This window comes from Balaenoptera musculus, chromosome 16 (genome assembly GCF_009873245.2).
Source record: "Balaenoptera musculus isolate JJ_BM4_2016_0621 chromosome 16, mBalMus1.pri.v3, whole genome shotgun sequence".
NCBI lineage: Eukaryota > Metazoa > Chordata > Mammalia > Artiodactyla > Balaenopteridae > Balaenoptera > Balaenoptera musculus.
The window spans coordinates 26,532,596-26,559,209 of record NC_045800.1 but is presented as its reverse complement, the minus strand read 5'-3'; the positions used below and the strand labels follow the sequence as shown (position 1 = coordinate 26,559,209).

Here is a 26,614-nt window from a genome sequence, read left to right as displayed (position 1 = left end):
AAGCAAGTCCCAGGTCCTACCCGCATTCAAGGAGGGGGGATTCCAGGACTCCCCTGGTGGTCCAGCAGTTAAGACCCCGCGCTCCCAATGCACGGGGCCCGGGTTTGATCCCTGGCCAGGGAACTAGATCCCACATGCCGCAATTAAAGATCCCGCACACTGCAACAAAGATCCCGCGTGCCACGACTAAGACTGGTGCAGCGAAATAAATAAATAAATACTTAAAAAAAAAAATGGAGGGCGGGGATTCCACAAAGGCATGAACACAGGAGGCAGAGGTCGTGGGGGCCACCTCAGGATCTGTCTGCCATGGTGGGGATGGACCTAGAAGAGCAAACCAAAGATACTCAGCACAGGTACCCAGCTCAGAGAAGGTAACACCTGAGCCTCCCTGAAGATGAGCAGAGGGCAGAGAAAAAGGGAACAACCTGTGCAGAGTCTCAGAGGTGAGGAAGTCATTAGTGTGTCAGGGATCTGCCAGTCATTCATTCATTGTGAGGCCTAGGAGGTGAGAGGGACCCAGTTCCCGGTGGTCTTGTTGAGAAGTCTGGACTTTACCCTGAAGGTTTGGAGTGGGGGTGGGTGTTGGAGGATTTTTTAGCAGGGGAGAGGTACATCATATCCCATTTTGAGAACATCAGAGTGAAGAACTGAATAGGGCAGGAGGCAGGAGATCAGTGAGGAAGAGCAGTGTTGGCCATCCAAGTGTAGGATGCAGGGAGTATAACCAACATATTATAATAACTTTAGATGAAATATAACCTTTAGAAATTGTAAATCAGTATGTTGTACACCTGAAACTTACATAATACTGTAAATTGACTCTACCTTAAGGAAAAAAAAAGGCCAACCCATGGTGTGGCAGTGAGGATGGAGAGAAGAGAACAGATTTGAGAGCTGCTGAGGAGGGAGGAGGAAGTGTCCTCAGACCTCAGTGACTGCCAGCGTGGCTGCACAGGAGGACAGGGAGGGCTGGAGGATGACTCCTGGGATTCTGGCTTAGTGGCTCTACTAGTTTCCTATTGCTGCCGTAACAAATTACCACATTTATTATCTTACAGTTCTGGAGGTCAGATGTCTGACATGGGTCTCACTGGGCTAAAATCAAGGTGTCAGCTGGGCTATATTCCATTTCCTTTACCAGCTTTTAGGGGCTACACGCCTTCCTTGGCTCATGCCCCTTCTTCCAGTTTCAAAACTGGCAATGCAGGCCAAGTCCTCATGTCACATCCCTTTGACCTACTCTTCTGCCTCTCTCTTCCACTTTTAAGGACTCGTATGGTTACCTTGAGCTCACCCAGATATCATCTAGCATCTCAAGATCCTTAACTTAATCACATCTGCAAAGTCCCTTTTGCCATGTAAGGTAACATACACAGGTTCCACAGATTAGAATGTGTATATCTTTGGGGAGCCATTATACAGGCTACCATAGTAGTACTCGTCTTCAGTTAGAGAAAGCTGGAGAAGGATCACGTTTGGGGAGATACTGAGTTCAGATTTGTATATACTGAGTTTGAGGTGTCTGGGTTTGGTCCTTTGCTTGGGGATAGATTTGGGAATCCTCAACACAGTCCTGGTGCTGCAAACCATTTTATGAGGTTACTTGGGGAAACTATGTGTGGTAAGGAGGTGGCAGGAGCTGAGCCCTGGAGAAAGCGGGGCTCTGGCTTTTGTCCCTCTTTCTTCACCTAGAGAGTCCCCTAGGGGCAGATGGAGGCCATGCATGGGGAAATGCTCACATTCTGTTTTCCCTAGTGAAGTGGTTTCCAGTGGTGCCCTCTGTTTGCCAGGCAGCTCTTTATTCTCTGCATGGGTGTAAGGGGCAGAGTAGTGGCCAATCCCAGGGCGTCATGGGGCTTGGGCCAGCACTGAGGGCCTTGGAGCAGACTGACCTTCTCAAGAAACTTGGTGCAAATAGTAAAGGCAGCTGGTGCTCCAAGCATGTGCTGGAGTTTGGATATATGGTCCTTGCACTTGCTTGGTGTTGCCCTGGGAGGCAGAGAGCTTGTGGAGAAGAGATAGGCAGCCTCCTGTGCCGAGCCCCAGAGCTACTGGAGGTCTTCGTTTCAGTTCTTTCTGTAATCGCTGGGTCCAGCTGGGGATATGTGTGTGCACTTGGAGGGAGGACACCAAAGGAAAAGCTTTCCTGTCTATTCCCCTGGCACGGGACCTAGAGGCTCCATTCTTCTGGGAGAGAATATCCAACTCAGTAAAGCAGGGAACTAAGCCTGATCCCAAGGAGGAGGGCTGGTTGGAAAGGAAGACCAGCCCCAGGATAAAGGCCTGGTTTACCCAGTTCTCCAGCCAGCCTGGAACCAGGGGGTAGGGGAGGAAGGACAACAGGAGCTTTTGTGGGGAATGAAGTGACATCAGTCTTGATTCTGGAATTGGACTGGGCTGGCCTCCTGTGCCATATGTCTCCAGAGGAAAATGGTCCCCTCTTCCTTTTCTTCTGACACCAGCACTGAGCTTGAGACTGAGCCACAGTCTGTAGACCTGACTTCATAGGTACCACCTTCACAAGGTCAGTGGCATTCTTAGCTGGCCCAGCGTTTCTTGCTTCAGATACCAGTGGAAGTATCCAGGCCACCCCCAGAAAAAGTGGGCACTGACCACAGGACTCTCCTGTCATACCATGAGTGTCCAATATGGACACTTAGCCAACAGGTTCTGTGAGAAGCCTGGCAGGCTAAACTGGCAGATACAGTAGTGCACAAGACACAGTCCTGCCCTTGTGGGGTTTACAGTCTAGACTGGAGGGTATAAATGGTAGAAAACTTGGAAAATACAAAGAAGTTTGAAAAAGAAAAATTGTATTGTGATAGCCACTATAATATTCAATAATTTTATTGCATTTTCTTCCTTTTTCTTATATATTTTTACATTGTGTGTGTCTACACAAATATTTTGGATCACACATTATAGTAAGTTTTGTTTCATGCTTTTTCAAAACCATTTGTTTCTAGTAAAATATACATAACATGAAATTTATCACTTTAATCATTTTTGATGTATTTAGTGGAATTATTATTACCACCATCCATCTCTAGAACTTTTTCAACTTCTCAAACTGAAACTCTATACCCATTAAACAATAACATCCCATTCCCCTCTTCCCATAGCCCCTGGCAACCACCATTCTATCTTCTGCCTCTCTGAATTTGACTACTCTAGGGACCTCATGTGAGTGGAATCATATAATGTTTGTTCTTTTGTGACTAGCTTACTTCACTTAGCATAATGTCTTCAAGGCTCATTCATATTGTAGCATGTGTCAGAATTTCCTTCCTTTTAAAGGCTAAATAATTTTCCATTGTATGTATATAGCACATTTTTTTTAATCCATTCGTTCGTTGATGGACATTTGGGTTATTTTCACCTTTGGGCTGTTGAATAAAGCTGCTGTGAACATGGGTGTACAAAATCTATTCAAGTACCTGCTTTCATTTCTTTCGGTTATATACCCAGAAGTGGAATTGCTAAATCATCTGATAAATCTGTGTTTAATCTTTAATCTATGTTGTTGTTTTTTTTTTAGAAACCACTATACTGTCTTCCACAGTGGCTGCACCATTTTATAGTCCCACAAGTAATGCACAAAGGTTCCAATTTCATGACCATTTAAAAAAGTTATTTATATTTTTATCTTATAGTTAGTAGTAGGTGAACAGCAAACAATAATGGATATAGAGTGGGGTTCTGACTTATACTTCCTGTTCCTCCTTACCAGTTAGAGGTGGAAAACCCTTTGCCTCTCAAAACTCAGGGATTAGTCCTCCTGCTTTCAAGAAGTCTCATTTTTAATGACCATGTAATGTCCCACCACACAATGCACCAGAACTGATAATACCCCTACTTGTAGAACATTTAGATTGTTTCTAAATGTTTTACTCTTATAAATACCACAGAATATATTTACAGAAAAGGCTTTTTCCAAACACAAGAGGGAAAAGCTGCTACCCCTCTTATATACATAAAATAAGGAATTGACTCATGTAATTATGGAGGCTGTTAAGTCCAAAATCTATAGAGCCAATGTTACTAGGTCCATTACAATCAGTATGGAGTCATGGATTTTTACTTTAATGGGTTATAATTTGTTAATACCATTTGTTTCGATGCTCAAATTGTCCTAGATTTGGCCAGTGGGAGCTCTTCAGTTTGGCTTCTCTCCACTTTTGACATGTTCCCATCATTTTTCAAGTACTTACTTACCTTCTGGCACAACAAAAAGTTCCAGGCTCATTTCGTGCTATCCCAGCCCTAGATTCAGCCATTTCTCCAGTGAGCTCTGGTTTCTTTTAATGGCAGGTGGTATTTAGGCACCAAAATCTGAGTGCTAGGAGTTATCATTGCTTTTGGGGTGTCACTTAGTGGAGAGAGCTAGGAAATACACACACATATATCACACCCACATCTTTATCTATTTCTATATCTATCCCTCTATTAAATACCATATTGATACCTCTAATTCCAAAATTATACTTATGAGGCTCATTCTATCCATCCTTTTTTATGTATTTCTAACTTTGACATGTTTACCAGTTTTTAACATTTCTGACAATGAGAGAAACGTGGCTCTCATTATCCACAGTACATTTACACAGAAGGTAGTTTCAGAATTACCAACTCATAACACTGCAAAAAGTAAACCTACTAACCAGAGTTCAGTATTTTACTGTTCTTTTTGCCTTTAGCCTGATGACATATGGTCAACATACTGTGTACATAAGGTACTTGGGTGGCTTCTTTTTTTCCCCTCTTCAGTGTGGTTATATTGTTCATCTGAAGTACAGTTAAGTTCACTAATTTATGTTTGTATTACATTTAGCATTTTCCTCCATCCTTGTTTATTTTGAGTATGTGAAAGCATTATCATTGATCTAAAAAAATGTATATTCAGAGAAATGTCATACACTCATACATCCCACACCCCACAGTACTTTCCACCTGATTCCCTCCTATTGCTATTGCCTGTAGATAACCAATCTTATTTCTGATTTATCCTTCCTGTGTTGCTTTTTGCAGAAATGAGCAGATACATGTACATTTTCCTGTCTTCCCTTTTCTCTTCCTCAAAAGGTGGCATGCTATAGTACTCTTTTGTTGTTTTTACTTAACAGTTTCCATATCAGTTTGTAGAGCTCTTCCTCATTCTTTCTTGTATCTGCATAGTACTCTTTGGACCACTCTCCTATGAATGGGCATTTAGTCGCTTCCAGTATTTGGGGATCACAAATTCTTAGAGTGGGATCGCTGGGTCAAAAGGTAAACAATATGATGGGAGTTCCCTGGTGGTCTAGTGGTTAGGATTCTGGGCTTTCACTGCCGTGGCCCAGGTTCAATCCCTGGTCAGGGAACTGAGATCCTGCAAGCCGTGCAGCATGTCCAAAAAAAAAAAGTAAACAATATGTAATTTTGTTAGGTGTTGCTAACTTCCCCTCCAAAAAGGTTGTACTAATTTATATCCCCACCAGCAACATATGAAAATACCTCTTTCCTCACAGCCTCATCAATAGAATGTAATGTCATACTTTAAAATTTTTGCCAATCTGATAAGTGATAATGGTATCATTGTTTTTTTAATTTGCTTTTGAGTTGCAAATGAGTGAGATTGACCATCTTGTTGTATGCTTAAGGGGAATATATCTATAGCTATAGTTTGTGAATTTTTTTTACTATTAGTTCTTTGGGATTTTTTTCCCCTCAGGTTTTAAAAACAGCTTTATTGAGATAAAATTCACATACCATACAGTGTATGGTTAGTGGTTTTTAGTATACGGTTTAGTGGTTTTTAGTATATTCAACAGTTATATAACCATCATAAAGTGTACGGTTTAGTGGTTTTTAGTATATTCAAGAGTTATGTAACCATCACCATAAACTAATTTTAGAACTTTTTTTATCACCCTCAAAAGAAACCCCACACCCATTAGCAGTGACTCTGCATTTGCCCTCAGTCCTCAGCCTGAGGCAGTCACTGATCTACTTTCTGTTCCTATAGGTTTGCCTATTCTTGACATTTTATGTAATATAAATATATATTACAAATTATATTATTTATCATATCACATACATGGATTCATACAACATATGGTCTTTTGTAACTGCCTTCTTTCACTTAGTGTGATATAATGCCTATAGTGTTCCAGGTGGTTTCTGAATATTTAATCCTCACAACAACTCTGAAATAGTTACTGTTACTGTTATTATCCCCATTTTATAGATGAGAAAACTGAGGCATGGAGAGGTTAAATATTTTGCCTGAGGTCACACAGCAATAAGAAGATGGGCTTTGGAGTCAGGCAGACCTCAAGTCTGAAGTCCATCACTTGCTTACTGTGTGACGTATAGAATATTACTTAAACTCTCTCAAGTGTCTTTTTCTCATATGTTAGTTAAATGAGGAAAACAATGGCTGAGTCACAGGGTTGTTGGAGAATTAAATAATATGGCATCAGAAAAGTGCTTAGTACAAGGCCTCAAACTTAGTAGGTATTCAGTTAATTGTAGTGGTTATTAGTAGATAGAGCCAGGTAAAGGCCTGGAGTACTTGACATGGTTGGCCGTGCTTCCCCTAGCATTTAGGTGTATCTGAGATGCCAGCTTTTTTTTTTTTTTTTTTGATATAATTCACAGACCATGAGATTCACCCTTTTAAAGTGTACAATTCAGTGCTTTTTAGTATATTCACAAGGTTGTGCAATCATCACCATTATTTAATTCCAGAACATTTCCATCACTCCAGAAAGAATCTCTATACCCATTTGCAGTCATTCCCCATTCTCTCCTTCTCTAACCCCTGGCAACCACTAGTCTTTCTGTCTCTATGGAGTTGTCTATTCTGGACATTTCATATAAATGGAATCATACAATATGTGGTCTTTTGTATCTGGCTTCATTCACTTAGCATAATGTTTCCAGGGTTCACCCATGTTATAGCAAATAATCAGTACAGCATTCCTTTTTATTGCCAAATAATGTTCCATTGTATGGATATACTATGTTTTGTTTATCCGTTTATATGTTGATGACATTTTGGTTGCTTCCACTTTTTGGTTATTATGAATAATGCTACTGTGAACATTAGTGTACAAGTTTTTGTGTGAAAAATGTTTTTGGTTCTCTTGGGTATATACCTAGGAGAGGAACAGCTGTGTCATATGGTATATTTAACTTTTTGAAGAACTGCCAAACTGTTTTCCAAAGCAGCTCTGCCATTTTACTTCCCACCAGCAAAGTGTGAGTGTTCCAGTTTCTCTACATCCTCGCCAACACTTGTTACTGTCTGTCTTTTATTTTGGCCATCCTAGAGGGTATGAACTGGCACCTCATTGTAGTTTTGATTTGAATTTTCCTAATATATATATAATTAATGGTGTTGAGCATGAGATGCCAACTTTTAGGTCAGCTTTTTCTGCTTACCCACACTCTAGAAAGTCTCTCCCAGGTTCCTGTTTGTCTGATTGGTACCTTCTTAATCAGGTGCTTTGGGGGAGACCTTTGGGCAGGTTCCAGTGGTTGCACAACTATGTCAGGATTCGAGGCACATGTTTTTCCTGTTGGCAGGTTTAATGTTACTCTTGAGGCTGGCACAGCCATTGCCTAGGCTCACTAAACTGCTGGGACAAAGCCAGCTTCTCCCTTGAGCACCTCAGTGAGCAGGATCAGAAGTTCTTGAGCTGGAAACAATCTTGAGAGGCCGTCTCATCCATCCTTCTGCAACAAGACAGTTAGAACCCCTCCCTACCAGATTGGGGAGGATCTGTAGTATATTCCTTTAAGAATCTCTGTAGGAAGAAATTCCACTGGGCCCCTTTACCACCAGCCAGTATTTTAGCAGCCTTCGGTGTTAGAAAAATTCTTTGCTCTGACCCAGATCCCACCTTCTGCAGCACGTGCCGATTTCCTCTCACGCTTTCCTTTCTTGGAGGATGCGCGAGACAGCCGCTCTCCAGGAGGGGCTTCATCCTCTGGTCAGATAAATCTGCTTTGGCTGGAGAAGCCCTCACTTGAGGAAATGCAGACCAGGCCAGGCCCCTCCAGGGGACCTTAAAGACTGAATGACCTTGTCACTGGGCTATTGCCTGAGCAATCTGCTTTGAAGAAGAGGCCTTCTGACAGGCTCCAGGTTGTGTGTTTATCCTGAGGCTGGGCCATTCCAAACTCATGTTTCAGAGTTTAGAGGTTGCATCCAGCCAGCCTGGTGGGTGGTAATCAAACGCAGGTGGAGACCATCTGGCCAGACCTGTCCGTCTCAGGCAGTCAAGTGAGGGCCGGCCTGCCCACCGCAGAGCTGGCCCAGAAAGCACCCCGTGTGGAGGCAGATGGTGTAGAAATGCGTGTGCGTGCATGCACAGCCCTCTTTAGAGAGGCGGTGCTGCTTGGATGCATGTGCCTACTCTCTCTGCATCTGAGGGTTCACCCCATCGCACAGTCCGAGGAGCATGTTTCTTTTAGTCTGTTTCTCAAGTTTTTGCGGTTAGAAATCATGTATTTTTCTTGGCCTGAGATGAAAGCCCGGGAGTAATGGTCTAATACATTTTACAAAGCTGCCTCTAATTGGTGGCTGCTTGAAATCTTCCCTTTGCCCTAGTGACCCATCTCCCTTTGTAAGGTTTTAACTCCAAGTCAGTCTTGCATTACCCCAGGTTTTCATACCCCTCGCAAGCCTATAGCCCTTGGGAGGCAGCTCTTACAGCCTCAGCTTGCTTAGCTATTCCCTCAGCCTTTCTGCATAGAATTGCCCCCAAACAGGGCAACTCAGCAAGGAAAGAAAATAGCTTACACTGCATCCTGCCAGGCATCTTCTAGCCCGGTCTCCAGAATTCTGGGTGTGTACCTCAAAATGCAGTGTGCCTCCCACAGTTATAGATACTCAGAGAAAATAGTGATTCTAAGACTTCCTTTTCAGTCCTTTAGAGAACTTAGCTCATCAGAGGTGAGCTCCTCACTGCAGCAAGTGCAGGAGGGCTGGACCAACTCGGGTACACAAGCAGGGCTAGCCCTGGTGTCAGAGCTTCTGAGACGTTAGCACCTCTTTCTGCGCAGTCTCCCGGCCTGGCCCCTTGGGGGCGATGATGATGATGATGGAGGAAAGATGCCACATGGAATCCCAGGGTTGGGCACTGACTGCATCATTGCCCCTTCAGCATTCTCCCCTCTGACCGCCTGTTCCGGTAGCTTGGCTCGCAAGGAGGTGTTGGCTGTCATCTTATTTTATGGCTTGTATTTGTATGCTGAGGAGTTTAAATGTGCATAATCATTGTGGCTCATGTTTGTACAAGATATAATTACTGAAAATTATATCATGAACATAGTTTAACTTTTAACCCTTCCCATGCTGGCAAGCCTCCTGTAACTCTCAGGAGCCCCTCCCTGAATGCTTCCCTCACCCCAGGAGGTGCCACCACCAACCAGCCTTGCTCTCTAATCCACATCATTTCCCTCTCTGGCAGAAGTCCATTTCAGGGACTCCAGTGGAGACTCAGCCTCCTGGGCATTTCCTAGCAGACAGGGAGGCAGGCACTGCTGCCCTGCCTCATCTCCCTATGATGTTTGTGGCCATCATCATTCTGGGCCACTTGAGGATGGGAAGGGAGGGCAAACTCTGCTTCCTCAAGGTTCCAGTAATTGAAGAGTACACACGGGGTGCCAGGTTTCAGGAAGAGCATGTGCTGATTGATGAGTGCATGTGGGGTGCTGGCTTTCAGGAAGATCATGGACCCTCCCAGTATTTGGATATTTGGAATCTGCTTTGGGACCCATCCTCCAATGCTGAGTTTGGAGGCCAGCCAGTTTAGCCCAAGGATTGTCCCCTTGTGGGGCAGGGTGGAGGTGGCAGCGGAGAAAGGGTCTCATCCTCATAGGGCATACAGTAGGACATATATCCTTAGCAAACTAAGTAGGTGCTTATTAATAGCTTGAAGGAATAAAGAGTGTAAGGATTATTTTCAGTAATGGAGCCTCAATCATACAGAAAGGAATGGTCCAGAGCCACAAAACCTGGAACTCGTAATTCAGAGTACCAGCAGGGGAATTTGATTGGCGGGGCTGAGGTCACACACATGTGCTGTAGCTGGCAGGAGGGCAAGGCTAGAGTTCTGGTTCCTTATTGGCTATCGAGGTGCTTCCTCCCCTCAAGGCTCAAGATTCCTCCGACTAGGGGGTTTGGATGCAGAGCCTACCCAAAAAGGGGAAGAACTTTAATTAGACAACAAAACAGTGTCTTCCCTAAGGTAGTTAAACAAAAAACATTTGCTTTTTATTCCTTCCAGATTCACAGGAACAGATGGACCTAGTGGTTTTGGCTTTGAGTTGACATTTCGTCTGAAGAGAGAAACAGGGGAGTCTGCGCCCCCAACATGGCCAGCAGAACTAATGCAAGGCTTGGCCAGATATGTGTTCCAGTCAGGTAAGAGCCCCAGGAGCTGGCTGGTGTGGTTGTCCTTTCACCATGAGCCTGCTTGGGTTGGGAACCTGAGGGTATATTTTGATGTCCGTGGAAGGACCTTTCCTGGGAGTGCTATACCGCATTTGTACCATAAGGGTGGCTTGTTTCCTGGGTGGAAAGCTGCCTGGGCCATGGGAGGGAAGGATATGTCATATGACCTCCTGCAGCGGGAGTCCCTGACACCCTGAGCCTTGGTTGCAGTCTGCCAGCCATACTTCTGATTCCCAGCGAGCCAAAGGCCAGCTCAGCATGGAGCTGACCAGCACTTTCTCTGTCTGCCCCTTTTCCCACAGTTAGCACACTCTTTCCTCCCGGATGCCGGTGGCCTAGCCACCTCCATTTCTGGGGCACGAGCACACATGTTAATCTTGGCTAAGTCTAGGGTTAACAGTAGAGGACAGGGCAGAGAGAGAACGAATTGCCTTGAGCTTGCTCCCTCACAATGTGAACGGGAAGCTGGAATCAGGCAGGACCTTGACAGTCAGAAATATTGTTTGATTCAGATGATTCAAGTGCCCTCCAGGGGGTGGTCCTGTGCCCCTGGTGCCCTTCTGGAGACTGCTCATATGGAACCTGAAGTGGGGACTTCGTGCTGGGAGCCTTGGTCGCATGCTCTTGACTCAGCCTGCCTATAGTCCTCAAGTGGGATGAAATGTTGGGGTGGAATTCAGTACCTTTTATGGAGGGTTTCATATCATCTGAATGTTTCTGTGTGGTTAATTAATTGCTCAGAAACATTTCCCATATGACTTTATATTTTGTTTCTTTGGTTTGGTAAGTAGTTTTCAAATGAAAGCCAACACAGTTTTATCCAACTCTTGCTCTTAGACTGTCATAGATAGGAGCAGACTAGCATCTAGGCCAGGGTCTCTCAAAGTATGGTCCTTGGACCCCTGCATCAGAATCATCTGGAGAGCTTGTTGTAAGCACACATTCCTGGGCCCCAGAGGAGATCTCTGACTTAGAATCTTTGGGGGGTGATGTTCCCAGATGCTCTGGTAGAGACTAAATTTGGAGAACCATAGATCTGGCAACTTCTCTGAGTATAGTGACTTTTTTTTCAGCCTTGAGTAGGCTATAAATTGGGGGTGCAATTGACCATCTAGATTGAAACCCTCTGCCCTCGTTTCAGACCCCTGGGGGTCAGTTGTTGGCTGGATGGCCATCATGTAATGGGACTGATCCTTAACTACCATCTACCATTGTGTGGCCTATGGGATAGTACCCTTTTGCAGGCTACAGTGGGTCTTCTCTAAGCAAGGGTTCCCAAACCTGGCTGCTCATGAGATCCTCTGGGATCTCAACACACTGAGTCCCAAACCCTCCAGGAGGGCTCTGATTCAGTTGGTCAGAGGTGGGACTGGGGCATCTGTTTCTTAACCAGCTTCCCAGGGGATTCTAATGCAGCTGGTCTGGGGATGTTGTTTGGACTCTAAAGAACTGTTGACGGGAAGAAGTATCATTCACAGGGGCAGGGGAAGCAGGCTGCTTGAAGCAGCTGGCTCATGTGATTTGGTACTATCCTAGCGTCTAGGTCTGCACAATCTTTTTTTTTTTTAAGATTTATTTATTATTTATTTTATTTATTTTTGGCCGCATTGGGTCTTAGTTGTGGCATGGGGCATCTTTCGTTGCCGCACGCGGGCTTCTCTCTAGTTGTGGCATGCAGGTTTTCTCTTCTCTAGTTGTGGCACGCAGGCTCCAGGGCGCCTGAGCTCTGTAGTTTGTGGCAAGTGGGCTCTAGTTGAGGCACACAAGCTCAGTAGTTGTGGCACACGCATGGGCTTAGTTGCCCCGTGGCACGTGGGATCTTAGTTCCCTGACCAGGGATTGAACCCGCGTCCCCTGCATTGGAAGGCGGGTTCTTTACCACTGAACCACCAGGGAAGTCCCCTGCACAATCTTTTAATGTTTTAAGATTGTGCCAGGAGTCTACTGCCTGAACCCACTGTGTCCCCTTCTCTCCCTTCTTTGATGCCTGAAACTGATGCCGATATAGAACTGTCTTGGAGAAAACAGACATTTCTTCAGTCTAATGCTCTCCCAACTGAGCTATTTCAGCTCCTGGAAAATAAGCATTTCTTGACATGGAATTTGATCTACTATAGGAAATGGGGCTCTAAAGACTAGGCAACCTCTTGCTTGTATAGACAGGTAGCTTCCTGCCCACTGCTTAAGCCAGTACATTTATATGTTTGTTTGCACTTAATGTACCTGCTCATGTGGATCAAGATCAGAGAAATGTAAAACAGGTGTTATGAATCACTGTCAGGTGGAGTCAAGCAGATGAACCTCTGAAATAGTTCTGATGTTATAGTTCTGAAATAATAATGCAAGTTGGGGGAAAAACGGGATTTGATTTGCAAGGATTCATTTCAGCCACACAGTAAACATCACAGTGACTGTTTTGCAACACTAATGTGATCATTGATTCAGGTACATTATCAACAGATGTCAAAACTATCGGATAAAAAAGATTTTTTGGGTATAAGATAGTCACAAGGACTCAAAGAATCCCTCCACAGATTACTTATGTGCTACAAAGAGAAAAAGAATACCTTTACAATGGAAAAGTTTGGGTGGGCATCACCTTAATCAAATGATCAAATGTAGCAACACAAAAATGGAACAAATGACTACTATGTACTTCCTTACATGTTACACTGTGAAGTATAAAGCACCAGCCATGTAGCACTTTATTTATTTATTTATTTAATTTATTTTTGGCTGCATTGGGTCTTCGTTGCTGCACGTGGGCTTTTCTCTAGTTGCAGCGAGTGGGGGCTACTCTTCGTTGGAGTGCGTGGGCTTCTCATTGCGGTGGCTTCTCTTGTTGCCGAGCACGGGCTCTAGGTGCATGGGCTTCAGTAGTTGTGGCACGTGGACTCAGTAGTTGTGGCTCACAAGCTCTAGAGCGCAGGCTCAATAGTTGTGGTGCACGGGCTTAGTTGCTTGCGGCATGTGGGATCTTCCCGGACCAAGGATTGAACCCCTGTCCCCTGATTGACAGGCGATTCTTAACCACTGCGCCACCAGGGAAGTCCCCATGTAGCATTTTTCCAAAAATGTTTCACCTGAATTGAATCCTGAGCATATAGTCAGGTAAATCCAGATTGTGGGATATTTTACAAGACAGCTGCCTGGACTCTTCAAAAATGTCAATGCTCTGAAAGAAAAAATGGCAAGGGGCTGGGGCTGTCCTAGATCAAAGAAAACATGACAGTTTAAATGTACTTATGATCCTTGATTGGACCCTGAATTGGAAAAAAAAAGGTTATTTTTAGGGCAATTAGAAAAAATATAGACTGTATTAGATAACAGTACTGTGTAACTGTGAAGTTCCTTGGGTGTGATATGGTATTATGGTTATAAAGGATAGTGTCTTTGTTCCTAGGAGATAAAAGCTGAAGTATTTATGAATAAAATGACATGACGTCTGCAACTTAACTTTCGAATGATTTGGCAAAAAAAAGTGCGTGGGGGGAGACAGAGAAGAGAAAGCAAATGTGGCAAAATGTTAAAGGGTGAATCTAGGTGAAGGATGTATGGAGGTTATATTGTACTATCCTTCTAACTTTTCTATGGGACTGGAAATTTTGAGAATAAAAAGTTGTGGCTGGGGGCTTCCCTGGTGGCGCAGTGGTTGAGAATCTGCCTGCTAATGCAGGGGACACGGGTTTGAGCCCTGGTCTGGGAAGATCCCACATGCCGCGGAGCAACTAGGCCCATGAGCCACAACTACTGAGTCTGCGCGTCTAGAACCTGTGCTCCGCAACAAGAGAGGCCGCGATAGCGAGAGGCCCGCGCACCACGAAGAAGAGTGGCCCCCGCTTGCCGCAGCTGGAGGAAGCCCTCGCACAGAAACGAAGACCCAACACAGCCAAAAAAATAAATAAATAATAATTAAAGGTGCTAATAATTAAAAAAAAAAAAAAAGTTGTGGCTTTTTCTTTTTTTTTTTTTTTTTTTTTTGTGGCTGTTTCTTGAGTGTATGTTGACTGATGTGGCTCCATAGTCCCGCCTGCTGTGACAGGCCCTTTTATGGTGTCTGTAATGTAGCAGCTATAGTTTGTGCCTGTAGATCACTTCAGGCATTTCACAGCAGCAGCAGGATGACTACACTCCCAAAAGTATAATACCTGATTTTCTGTTTTCCAGATTTTTATCATATGATTGTACTACTTGAATAATAACTAAAACAAATCTTCCTTAAATTCTTTTTGAAACATGGCAGGGAGTAGTAATTATTTAAATAATGGGAAAATGATGAAGAAAAGTATATGGCAACTGGTGTAAGAGAGAAGACCATGGCTATGAGCCTAAATAGTGAGGACAAGAGCTAAAATTTAGTAGTGTGTTCTATGTGCCAGGCACGGTTGTAAGTGCTCGTTTAATGTGCAGTAAAGCCCTGTGAGTTAAGCACTGTTATACCAGCTCTACAGTTGCAGAAAGGAAGACAGACAGAGAGGGGAAGTAGCTTGTTCAAAATCACACAGCTAGTAAGTGCAAAGGACAGCCGTTGTAGTTCTTAACGCCACTCTCTTAACCATGATACCATGTTGCTGGTGGCTCAGCTGATATTTGGGCTGCTACATGTCTCAGGCTGGACCATGAGGTTTGAGAATCATCCACATGGGTGATTGCACTTGTGCACATAGCCTCTGAGCTCCAGCATGCCTTGCTCGGGCATTCTGGAACATTTGGAAAATAAATAGAGGAGGGCTAAAGCCATTCGTAATATTACCCAAATCCTCTTAAACCCATACTTTCATCTTTTAACTTTTGTTCATGAAAATATGTATATAAAAAGTACAGCTTACTGAGAGTTAACAAACGAAGCACACCCCATGTAACCAGCACCCAAATCAAGAAACAGGCTAGTTCTCCAGAAACCTCCCTTGTGCCTCCTCTCAATCACCTTCTTACCTTTTCTTCCCTTCTCTCTTTCTCTCTTCCCTTCCCTCCCTCCCTGCCTCCCTTCCTTCCACCCTTCCTGTTTCACTGCATAGTACGGGTCCTCAGCCCAATGTGCCTGAGCTCGTTGGTAAGTTAGGTAGGTAGCTATAGGCTACGTAGCCCCCGTTTCCACTTCTCTCCCTGGCACTCTTCACCATCTTGCACGTTACTGATAGATCAAGGAGGACAGAATAGTATGATGGTCAAGAGCATGGCTCCTAGGCCCAGATTGCCTGCATTTTTACCTCAGCTCTGCCAGTTACTGCCTCCTGCCCTTGGGCAACATAACTTATTTGCTCAACTATAAAGCAGAGATAATAATAGTAACTATACATGAAGTTATTGAGATGATGAAATGAGTTAATACCTGCAAAGCACTTAGAACAGTGCCTGATACATAGTAAGTACTATTGATATATAAGTATCACCCACAATTATTATTATTATTCAGTCTTCAAAAACCTTATGTGAATAGAGAAGATGGGTACCTTGGTCTTTTTTTGCAGTGTTCATAAAGACCCCATTTTATAGGAAACGCTGATAGGAAGGAGATGCATTGCTTGTCCCTGTATCAGATGCCTGCCTCAGCTGATATGATAATATTTGGTGCCATTATCTTTCTCTCACACAGAAAATCAATAATAGTGACACAAACGAGGTAAAATTACCTCATTTTGTATATCACATTGTAAACGCAAAAAACAAATTCAGTTCAACTGTGGCTCCTTGATTTATGTAGTTGGCAGTGCCTGTAAAGTCTTAAACAAATCAAATCCTATTCTATATGCAATAGAGCCCATGCAGTTTAGTGGGACCTTGTAAGTAAATCCTTTTTTATAAGGTGAAGAATCTTTTTATAGTGTGAATAATTGCCTCTTTTTGGAACTCTTTCGTAAGACTGGATTTAGGCCTTCCCAGTTTTCTCGGAGCAGAGCACACTCTCCTGATGCTGCAGAGAACCTCCCTTGTAGGCATTGCTCTGTCCCAACCGGTTACACTCTACAAGGGTTACACATATGTTATTATACGGAACATGTATTTTATGTTTGATGTATAGATAGATAGACCTACACGTATATACCTAGCAGCATAGTTCTGTGTGGTGGTCTTGCCTCACCTGGGCTGTCCACCTTAAACTCAGTGACTTACATGGAGTGCCCCGCCCATTTGCATGTGAGAACATGCTGAGCAGTATCTAGTAAGTGGAATGCTTAGACCTGCTTTTCCAGGTCTAAACAGCATCCACAGCTTTGCCATCCAGACTTAGAAACAGCATCAGGGCAGTGGGAGGCAAGGGAAAGAGACGACGAGACTCTGGGGGGGTGGTGTGATGGGGAGTGGTGATGCCCACGCGCAGCCTGGGGCTGCATGAGGCTGCCTCTAAAGCTTGCTCTGAAGAATGACTTGGACAGGTTCTGTAACTTAGCCCCGACCTGCTGGAGGGCAGTCACTTTTTGGTTGGTTTGCTCAGAGGTGGGAAGCTGAGCAGTAGAGAAAAGGAAGTGGAAATGTGAGAGACCTGGGAAAGAAGAGTATCCAGAGAAGGTGAAGGAGTCAGGATGTGGGGGTGAGGCAGGTTAGTGTTTATTTGAGGCGGGATGCTTCTAATCATGAGCAAATGACAGAAGCCCAACAAAAACTACCTGAAATAATAACAGACTTTATTGGTCAGGTTACTGGGATGTCCAGGGTTTCAGGCATGGCTTGATCTATACGTTCGAACAGTGTCCTCAGGGCTCCGACTTGTGTGTTGGTCTTCTACTGTAGACTGACTCTTCCCACGTGCCAGGAAAGATGAGCACCACCAGCCAGAGTTTCCAGTTCTCCCAGTTTGTAGTCCCAGCAGGCAGAAGGCTTTTTTCTTCCAACATTCCTCCGTCAGTCCTGGGGAAGGACCCAGATTAGTTCCGTCTAGATCAATAGGACCCCCCCCTGGTTGGGGGTGGTGGTCCAGATGGAGCACCAGGATTTATGTTTAAGGTCTTCCCCCTCCTCACTTCCAACTACACGGAGTGGGAGAGAAGTCCTCTAAAGCAAAGGGTAGAAAGCACTGGCAGAAAACATGTAGGTATAGCCCTTGGTAGGCAAAATCAGTTGCTCCCACAAGGCTTTAGGGGCATCTACTGCCTCAGTAACTGTGATGTGCAGTTATGCTTGGAAGTCAAATCATTAGAGAATGCATAGGTGGAGCGGACACCTCTTGTATCTGTTGGGATGGTTTTGACTACAAGTTATAGAACACCCTAACTAAAATGGCTTAACAATAAGGGCACTTATCTTACAGAGCGAGTCATCTGGAGGTGGGGAGTTCCAGGGGTGGTTGTCATCTGTCCAGTGATGCTGTTAAGGACCTGAGTTCTTTCTAACTTCCTGCTCTGCCTTCCTCGGCACTTTGGATTGACATTTTAAACTGGTTCCCTGGTATTCCAAAGATGGCTGCCGCAGTCCCTGGCATCCTAGAATCACACTTGACAGAGTCTGCAAGTAGCAAAAAAGACACTTCTGTCCCGAGTGTCTTTTTTTTTTAACTGGAGTATAATTGCTTTACAATGTTGTGTTAGTTTCCGCCGTACAATGAAGTGAATCAGCTATATGTGTACATATATCCCCTCCCTCTTGGACCTCCCTCCCACCACCCCCTCTTCCACCCATCTAGGTCATCACAGAGAACCGAGCTGAGCTACCTGTGTCTTTTCAAGACCAATCAAAACCTCCACAGAACCGCCCTCATTGATCTCCCCTTGCATCTCATTAGCTAGAGTTATATCAGGAAAGTGAGACAACCATGTTGGCTTACCGATCAATATCCACCTCCTAGGGCTGGGGATGGGCCCTGGTTCCCTGAAAGTCATGGCCAAGGAAAGGCAGAGGAAGAAAAGTGGGATTCTCTTAGTAAGAAGGGGAATGGCCACCAGGTGGGCAAAATAGTATCTGCTCCCCTACCCAAGAAGCCCCAAGCGTTACCTGGGGTCAGAGGATCCTTGCATATTGATCAGGATGCTGGGCCAGTATAAAAGTGTCGTGTGGAAAGAGAATGTGACAGGGTAGCTGTCATTGTTTCACCTGCTACATAGATTAAGAACCAAATCCAGCCACTGTCATGAATCATTTGGTAAGTTCTGCAGTAAATACCTCAGTAACTTCACCAGTAGACACTTCAACTTCTTTCCTTCTTACTTTGCAGCCAGTTTCTCTTACTTACCCATTCCCTTTTAATTTTATTGATCAGCTCAGTTTTTCTTCTCAGATTGCCGGTGACTGTTCCCCTGCCCCCTACCCTCTGGGTTTCATTAGAAATAAACCATTCCCCAACTCAGCAGGGCTTGATTTCTGAGCTGTGCTTTAGAATTCCGCTGGAGAGGCTGCCTGCTCTCAGTTCTGCCATTGGTAGGCCTTAACCACAAATTCCAAGGCAATTTCACTTGAGTTTCAGGAGAAACATGGCCCCCCAATCTTGTAACTGACACTGTGGAAATTCAAGTGCCTCCGATTGCTGCTGTTTAATGGCAGCCTCATGACATGTGCTGAGTCGGCTCACTTTGTGATTCAGGCCTAATCAGGGAGACTGGGGGGAGGGTGCTGCCTGAGCATCCTGACCTCTGTGGTATGGACAGACTAATGCCAACAAGAGATTTTTTTTTTTACATTTTCTTTCCTTTTCCCATTTATAAAAGAAATATCTGCTCATTATAAAACTGAAACATAGGGACTTCCCTTGTGGTCCAGCGGTTAAGATGCCGTGCTCCCCATGCAGGGGGCCCGGGTTTGGTCCCTGGTCAGGGAACTAGATCCCGCATGCCGCAACTACGAGCCTGCATGCTGCAACTAAAGATCCCACACGCCGCAACGAAGACCCCTCATGCTGCAACTAAGACCCAGCACAGCCAAATAAATGAATATTAAAAAAAAAAACCCTGAAACATAGAAATATATGACACAAAGTTAAAGTCTTTCATAATTCATTCCCCCACTGAGGAAACTAGTGTTCTATATTTCGATTTCCTTTTCAATGCATATATCTATATAGAATTATCATTATTTTATAAAAATGGACCATGTTTTTCATACTGTTTTTCAACTTGCTTTTTTAAACTTAATATCTTTTGGACATCTTTCCATGTCAGTATATTCTTTCTAACTGTACACTTTATTATCTAGATACACTTTAATCACTCTCCTGGTGTTGGGCATTTGGGTGGTTTCTAATTTTTCCCTACCACAAACTTGCAGTGAGCATCCTTGTAGATGTATGTCTTTGCACTCTTGCCTAAGTATTTCTGTGGCATAGATTCCTAGAAGTTGGATTGCTAGGTTAAGGGAAATGAACATTTTACATGTTAACAGCCATTGCAGATGAATGATTATATTATTGTAATAATACTTTTGTGATCATCCATAAATGTTATAATTGTTTTCAACAAACAACAAAATGATTGTTATATAAAATTGTTTTTATAGCAACCAAGTTGTCTTCTGAGTCCTTGAGAATTGATCCCCTTTCTTAGGTTACTTGGCCTGAGGAAGCTTGTTAATACATGTTAAACGGCATGCATTTGGGGTTAGGAAAGCGAGCAAGCTCTTATGTGGTTCTCATGCAGTTTAGATTTAGCACAGGAACCCATCCATCATGCTTCCTGTCTCTGAAGCTGGAAGTGGTGAGGGACACACCCTGCTGCCTGAAGTCAGAGACTTTTCCAGATGCTGACAGTGGGTCAAGTTTTATTAAAGAACCCCAATGAATTATGGAGTTTTCTTGAGTTTTACCTCCTCCTGCCTTTCCTAAAGTTAAAATTACTAATGCAGTTAGTCTTTTCCTGTTGAGGTCCATTTTCTTTTTTTAATTTAATAGTTAAAAGTAAGTAAATAAAACAGTAGCTATTGAGCACCAAGCCATCCTTAGCACTTACATTCTCTTATTTAACCTCTGCAGTAGGTGGCTAGATGAGGAAGATACTGATGTTGCCACTTTTCAGGTGAGGAAATGGGCTCAGAGAGGTGGTGGGCCTTGGAGAATTTCCTGCAGCTGGTGAGTGGCAGGAGCTATTTTCCAGGGACACCCTAACCAGCGTTGGTTTGCATGCTGTGGCCTCTGAGCCTCCGGTGATCCATTTTATCTATTCATTTATCTATCTATCTACCTATTTATTTAGGCTGCATTGGGTCTTCGTTGCTGCGTGGGCTTTCTCTAGTTGTGGCGAGCTGGGGCTACTCCTCATTGCGGTGCGCGGGGTTCTCATTGCAGTGGCTTCTCTTGTTGCAGAGCACCAGCTCTAGGCACGTGAGCTTCAGTAGTTGTGGCACGTGGGATCAGTAGTTGTGGCTGTCGGGCTCTAGAGCACAGGCTCAGTAGTTGTGGTGCACGGGCTTAGTTGCTCTGCGGCATGTGGGATCTTCCCAGACCAGGGCTTGAACCCATGTCCCCTGCATTGGCAGGTGGATTCTTAACTACTGCGCCACCAGGGAAGTCCCAATGATCCATTTTAAATGACAAGAGGCCTTGGGGGAAAGGAGCACTTTTTCATTAGTTGTGTTTTTTATTTAAGTATCTGCTACATGCCAAGGACTCTGTCAGATGCTGGGTAAGCCCTGTGAAACAAACAGGTAGGATCCCTTCCCGTAGGTAGTGGAGAGAGACACTGAAAACACAGGTGAATAAATATTTGATTCCATAAGATCGCAGAACGGGAATGCTCAGGGTGCTTCAAAAGAATAAAGTGGTGGACTCATTTTAGATTGTAGAGTTGGGCAAGGACAGGACTAAAGGCAAAGAATGAGGAGAAGAATTTTTTGGCAGAGGGACCAGCACATGTAGGCCCCTGAGGAGAGAAAGAGCTTGAGGAATATGAGGAACCAGAGGGAGAGAGAAGAAAGGGCTCAGGAAAAGCTGGAGGCTTGGCAGGCATGGAAAAGTGCTGGGCTTTGTACTTGCATTTGGACTCAAAGTCTTGATGAAGAGTCTGGATTTGATTCTAAGGGCAGTGGAGAGCTACAAAAGCATTTCAAAGAAGAAGGGGAAATGACCAGTTTGGGGAGTGAAAACACTTTAAAAAAAAATTAAGATGTGTTTGGAATTGAGGTGTTCTGAGCTCTTCTGCCTGTATTATTAGAGTGGCCCTTCCCTAGAAGGTGCTGGGGCCGCTGCAGTCCTTGGAGCACAGCGTCAGTCATGGATTCTTCTCAGCCCTGCCACTCTAATCCTTGCGACCTCACTGCAGTGTAATCCTGCCGCCAGCCTGCCTCTGCTAAGGCTCCCAGCCTAAGGAGGGGAACCCCTCTTCTCTCTCAGGGGTTGTCAGCAGCCTCTGCCTCCCTGTGCCCAGCAACACACCACAGGGCTCTCTTTCCAGGTTCAAGAAGTGGATCAGGCCTTGCTTCCTCATCCCTGTTCTGCAGGTGAGGGAAGGAAGTCAGAAGATTGAGTGAGGCACTTGGAGCATGTCCCCAGGTGTGAGATGTTGCTAGGCTGCAGTTCAGTTTCCCATCAGCAGCTTGCTTCTCTCTAGATGTCCCAGGTGTATTCCATCTTTATATCTTTGCCTCAAGTAAAGTTTTCTGAAAGGAGATGCTCCATCATTACCAATGAGAGCTGTCTAGTTCTCTCGTTTCCTGGTTGCATTGCCCCAGTCAGCTAACTGAAGCCAAATGGAGCTGCCTGTTTTTATTAATATCATTTTTCTTCCTCATACTCTTTTTGATTTTCCTGACGTTTTCTTTCCCTCAGCCTGATTTATCCTCTTTTCTGGTTGCTATGGATCTGTAAAATATTTTCCCTTTCATCTGTTAGTAATACTTACCAACTATAAGGCAAAACAATCTCTGGTTTCTCTGCACTTTCTCAAGATCTTTGATTAGTGATTGAAAGATTGTATTTCTATTCCACTGAAATAAAACAGATCAACCCCTCAGAAATGGTCTTATGGCCTAAAATTTAAGTGGTTTGCATGTAAATTATAGTTTATCCAATATTTAAGTCCAGGTGTTTTTAGGGAAGACTTAAATCCTAAAAACAGAAGCTTACAAAGTATAGCCTGTGGGTCAAATCCTGTTGGACACCTGTTTTTGTAAATAAAATTAAATTGGAATGCAGACATGCCCTTTACATATTACCTATGGCTTCTTTTGTGCAGCAGCAGCAGAGTTGAGTAGTTGTGACAGGGACTATATGGCCCTCAAAGCCTAAAATATTTGATATCTGGCCTTTCACTGAAAAAATCTGCCAACCTCTGACAGAGTGTTTTCCACTTCTGAATAACTATCCAAGTAGAGAGGTGACCATCCTTCCATCTCTGTGATAGATCCAGAGGCCCTGTGAAATGCCTCGCTTTAGCTGGGGCCTGTGCCGTGGCCCAGGACAGAGGGATCACAGTACCTAGAGGTTTGTTGGGGGAGGAAGAATTTGAGGCAGATCCCTTTATCTTCCATGGGTCTGTATCTTACTTGGAGAACTGCATGAAATGTTTTGAGCTTCTTCTCAGAAAGGAGTTATTTGATAAAGGCAGTAAGCTAGGATATTCACGCTCAGACTAGTTCTCTCTTCTCCGGCCCCCTAGGGAGTCTTAACTGTTTGGCTCTTTCAGCAGAGTGCGGCTCCTTTGTCTCTAGCACCCGCATTTCAGGGACGCTCCCTGCAGGGGGCAGTGAGGGCTTCTGGCCAGTAGAACAGAGCAGCCGGTGCGTCAGGAGTAGACCCAGCACCTCTGCAGGAGGTAAAGCCCTCAGGTAACTTGAAGGGACTCCTAATTGAATGTTCAGTGAAAGGGCTGGAGGACAGCATGGATAGGGGCAAGAGCCCAAGAGGCAGCTTGCCAGTTTGGCCATGTGGGACCTGTGGCACCTATGGGTCAAAACTGAACATCTCTGAGACTTGGTTACTTCATCTGTGAAATGGGGTAATCAGGATATCTACTTCATAATATATTCAGTGTCCCTAGTACAGTACCTGGCATAATACATGGAAGCAGTTAATATTATTTATGTGGTCATTTAAGAAGTATATTGCAGGACAAAAAGGAAACAGGCTTAAAAGAACAAAAAAGATGCACATTACAGCTCTATATAGAGTTGGGTCCTAACCCTGTTAACAATATGTACATGTCCATATAGATGCCTGGAGGAGATTCATGAAGATGCTCACAGAGGCCATCCTAGGGTGATGGGGTTATGAGTTATTGACATTTTCCTTTTGGTACCTTCCAGCCATTTTAGAATTTTCTGCACAGAGCATGGATTTTATTATCAGAAAAGAAAAATGAGAAGGATAACTGTGACTGAATTTTTCAAAGAACTTCCCAGAGTCGGGAACGGTGAGCCCCGAGAAGCAGTCCCAGGCCAGCACCACAGGACCAGTCACCATCTCAGGGTGTGCTCCCTGCTGCGGTCACTGGAACAGCTTTGAATGCCACGCACTGATGGGCCAGTGCAGGGGTCCTGCTTTCTTGCTCGGTTTCTTCATAGCTCTCTCAGTGGGAAGAAAAATGACTCTCCTAAGCCAGACACAGCTCTGCTCTGGCCCCTCTGGCATTGGGTCTCTGCAGCCAGGCCTGTCTTCTTGCTTTTCAGGGCAGACATGGTGACAGGCTTGTTGTTTGGTGTCTCTCCAGGACGCAGGGGCCAGGCAACCGGCCTGCTCCTCCCCGCGGAGCTCTGATGAGGTTCCAGCAGCATTTCTGACCCCTCACAGAGCCCTTCTCCAGGAATATGACAGTTGAAACTGGAACCAGAGGAGGAAAAGAGCAAGGAGCTTGGGTGCTTTTCAAGAGTGGTTGCAGCAAGCCCAGGCCGTACGTGGCTGTGTTGCTGGCATCAGTGGGGTAGCCGTCCTCAGCCTTGTCTGGCTTGGCCCAGCAGAAGCTGCAACCTGGGGCACTGCACTGGTGCAGGGCAGGCATCTCGGGGACAGGCTGCAGCCCAGTGTCTGTGCTTTCCTGAGCCCTGGGCCTAGCTCTAACAGTCCCTCTTTGGGTTTGAAGATTTAGGGAGAACAGGACACTTATCAACTTCCTGGGCCAACTGGGCACGTCTGGGTACATCTGGGTCCCCACCCAGACCGGCCAGCCTGGTGACCTGAACTTGGGAAGCCTTTGTCCTGTGCGTCTGTTTACTGGGCCACTCAGATCATACATGCTTTGTAATCTGTTTTGGCTGATGCACTTTCATTCCCCCAAACAAAAATAACTTTATTGTTTTTCCAGTTAAAAAGTAATGTTTAAAAAAAAATCCAAGTAATGTGGAAAACATGAAAAAAGCAAGTCACAGAACAGTGGGTAGAGTGGGCTTGCATTTTTACTTTAAAAAAATAAGAAAGTGTGACTTTGATTATATATGCTTAGAAGAAAATCTTGAAGAATGCAAGTCAAACATGAATAGTGGTTATATCTGAGAAATGGGACTGATGAGAAAAGGGAGTTTCATTTTTCAGTTTATACACTTGTCTGTTGTTTGAATTTCTTATAAAACAAAAAACCTCTCTTGCTTGGTAATTTAAATAAGTATATAATTAAAAATGAAAAATAAACATTATCTAAATCCCAGCCCCTGAGATAGCTACTCTTAATATTTGCTTACCATCCTTCTAGAGATGTCTCTACACATAAAATAGACAGTTTTACTAACAATACTGTACTGTATTAGCATGCTTTCTTCACCAGCATTATGTCATAGTCTAAGTGAACAGAGATCAGTAGCAGTGTTTGTAGTGGTTGTATGATGTCCCACTGTATAATAATGAAAGGAAAATGCATGGTTTTCCTCTACTACCCTAGTTCTTTATGTGACCAGATGTCTGGGTTTTTCCATACCAAGCAATTCTCCAGTTTTCTGCAGGCACCAATTAGGTATCCTACAATTCCGTTCAGTTCTGACACTTTTTTTTTTTTTTAAAGCTCTAACTGGCTTTATTTAATGATTAATTAATTGGGCAGCATCCCATCTAGTAAATAGAAGTGTGCTCCCAGTTCTGACACTGTTTACCTGGAGTTAGCGTCAGATCCCACAAGTAAGGGCACAGTCCCATAAGACTGCTCCTATTTCAGACACCAGTCACAAGTCCCAGATTGTCAACTGTCCTTCTGACCAACTGTCTATAAATTGGGGTTCCCATGACCCCCTCCTAGGGTTTGATAATTTGCTAGAACAGCTCACAGAGCTCAGGTTACTGGTTCATTGTAACAGGATACAACTCAGTTGCAGCATTATTTACAATAGCCAAGACATGGAAGCAACCTAAGTGTCCATCAGTGGGTGAATGGATGAAGAGAATGTGGCATATATTTACAATGGAGTATTATTCAGCCATAAAAAATGAGGAAATCTTGCCATTTGCAGTAACATGGATGGACCTTGAGGATATTATGCTAAGTGAAATAAATCAGACAGAAAGACAAATAAATGTATGATCTCACCCCTCTCCCCCCGAAAAACACTCATAGATACAGAGAACAGATTGGTAGTTGCCAGAGGCAGAGGGGTGGAGAGTGGGTGAAATGGGTGAAGATGGTCAAAAGGTACAAACTTCCAGTTATAAAATAAATGTTATGGGGATATAATGTACAACATGGTAACTATAGTTAATAATACTGTAGTGTATTGATATATTTGAAAGTTGCTAAGAGAGTAGATCTTAAAAGTTCTCATCACAAGAAAACAAATTTAGTTACTGTGTATGGTGATGGATGTTAACTGGACTTATTGTGGTGATCATTTTGTAATATATACAAGTGTTGAACCATTATGTTGTACACATGAAACGAATATAATGTTATATGTCAATTTTATCTCAATAAAAAGAAAGAAAGAAAGAAAAAAAGGATACTCATCAGGAACAACCAGATGGAAGAGATGAATAGGGCATGGTATGTGAGAAGGGGTGCAGAATTCCCTTGCCTTTTTCAGGTGTGCCATGCTCCCAGCACCTGCACATGGTCACCAACCCAGAAGATCTCTGAATCTCATACTTTAGGGATCTTTATCAAGGCTTTATCACATAGACATGATCATTTATTAACTCGGTCTCCAGAGCCTCTCCCCTCCGTGGAGGATGGGGGCGGTGAGGCTGAACATTCCAAGCTTCTAATCATGGCTTGGTCCTTTCAGTGACCAGCCCCCATCCTGCAGCTATCCAGGAGCCCACCAAGAGTCACCTTATTAGAACAAAAGATGCTCCTATCAATTCAGGAAATTCCAAGGGATTTAGGAGTTCTATGT

The 26,614-nt window shown here is 44.1% G+C and overlaps 1 protein-coding gene across 3 annotated transcripts in view; it reads left to right on the top strand.

Moving 5' to 3' along the window:
- SUFU (SUFU negative regulator of hedgehog signaling) overlaps window positions 1-26,614 on the top strand; it is a 110,590-nt gene that overhangs the window by 22,618 nt on the left and 61,358 nt on the right. For all 3 annotated transcript variants that reach the window (XR_005016825.1, XM_036828765.1, XM_036828764.1), the window contains exon 3: window positions 10,281-10,417. Coding sequence is in view for 2 of the 3 variants with exons in the window: in XM_036828765.1 (XP_036684660.1) it covers window positions 10,281-10,417 (137 nt within the window). In the remaining variant the exon portion in view is untranslated. The remainder of the gene's footprint in view (window positions 1-10,280; window positions 10,418-26,614) is intronic.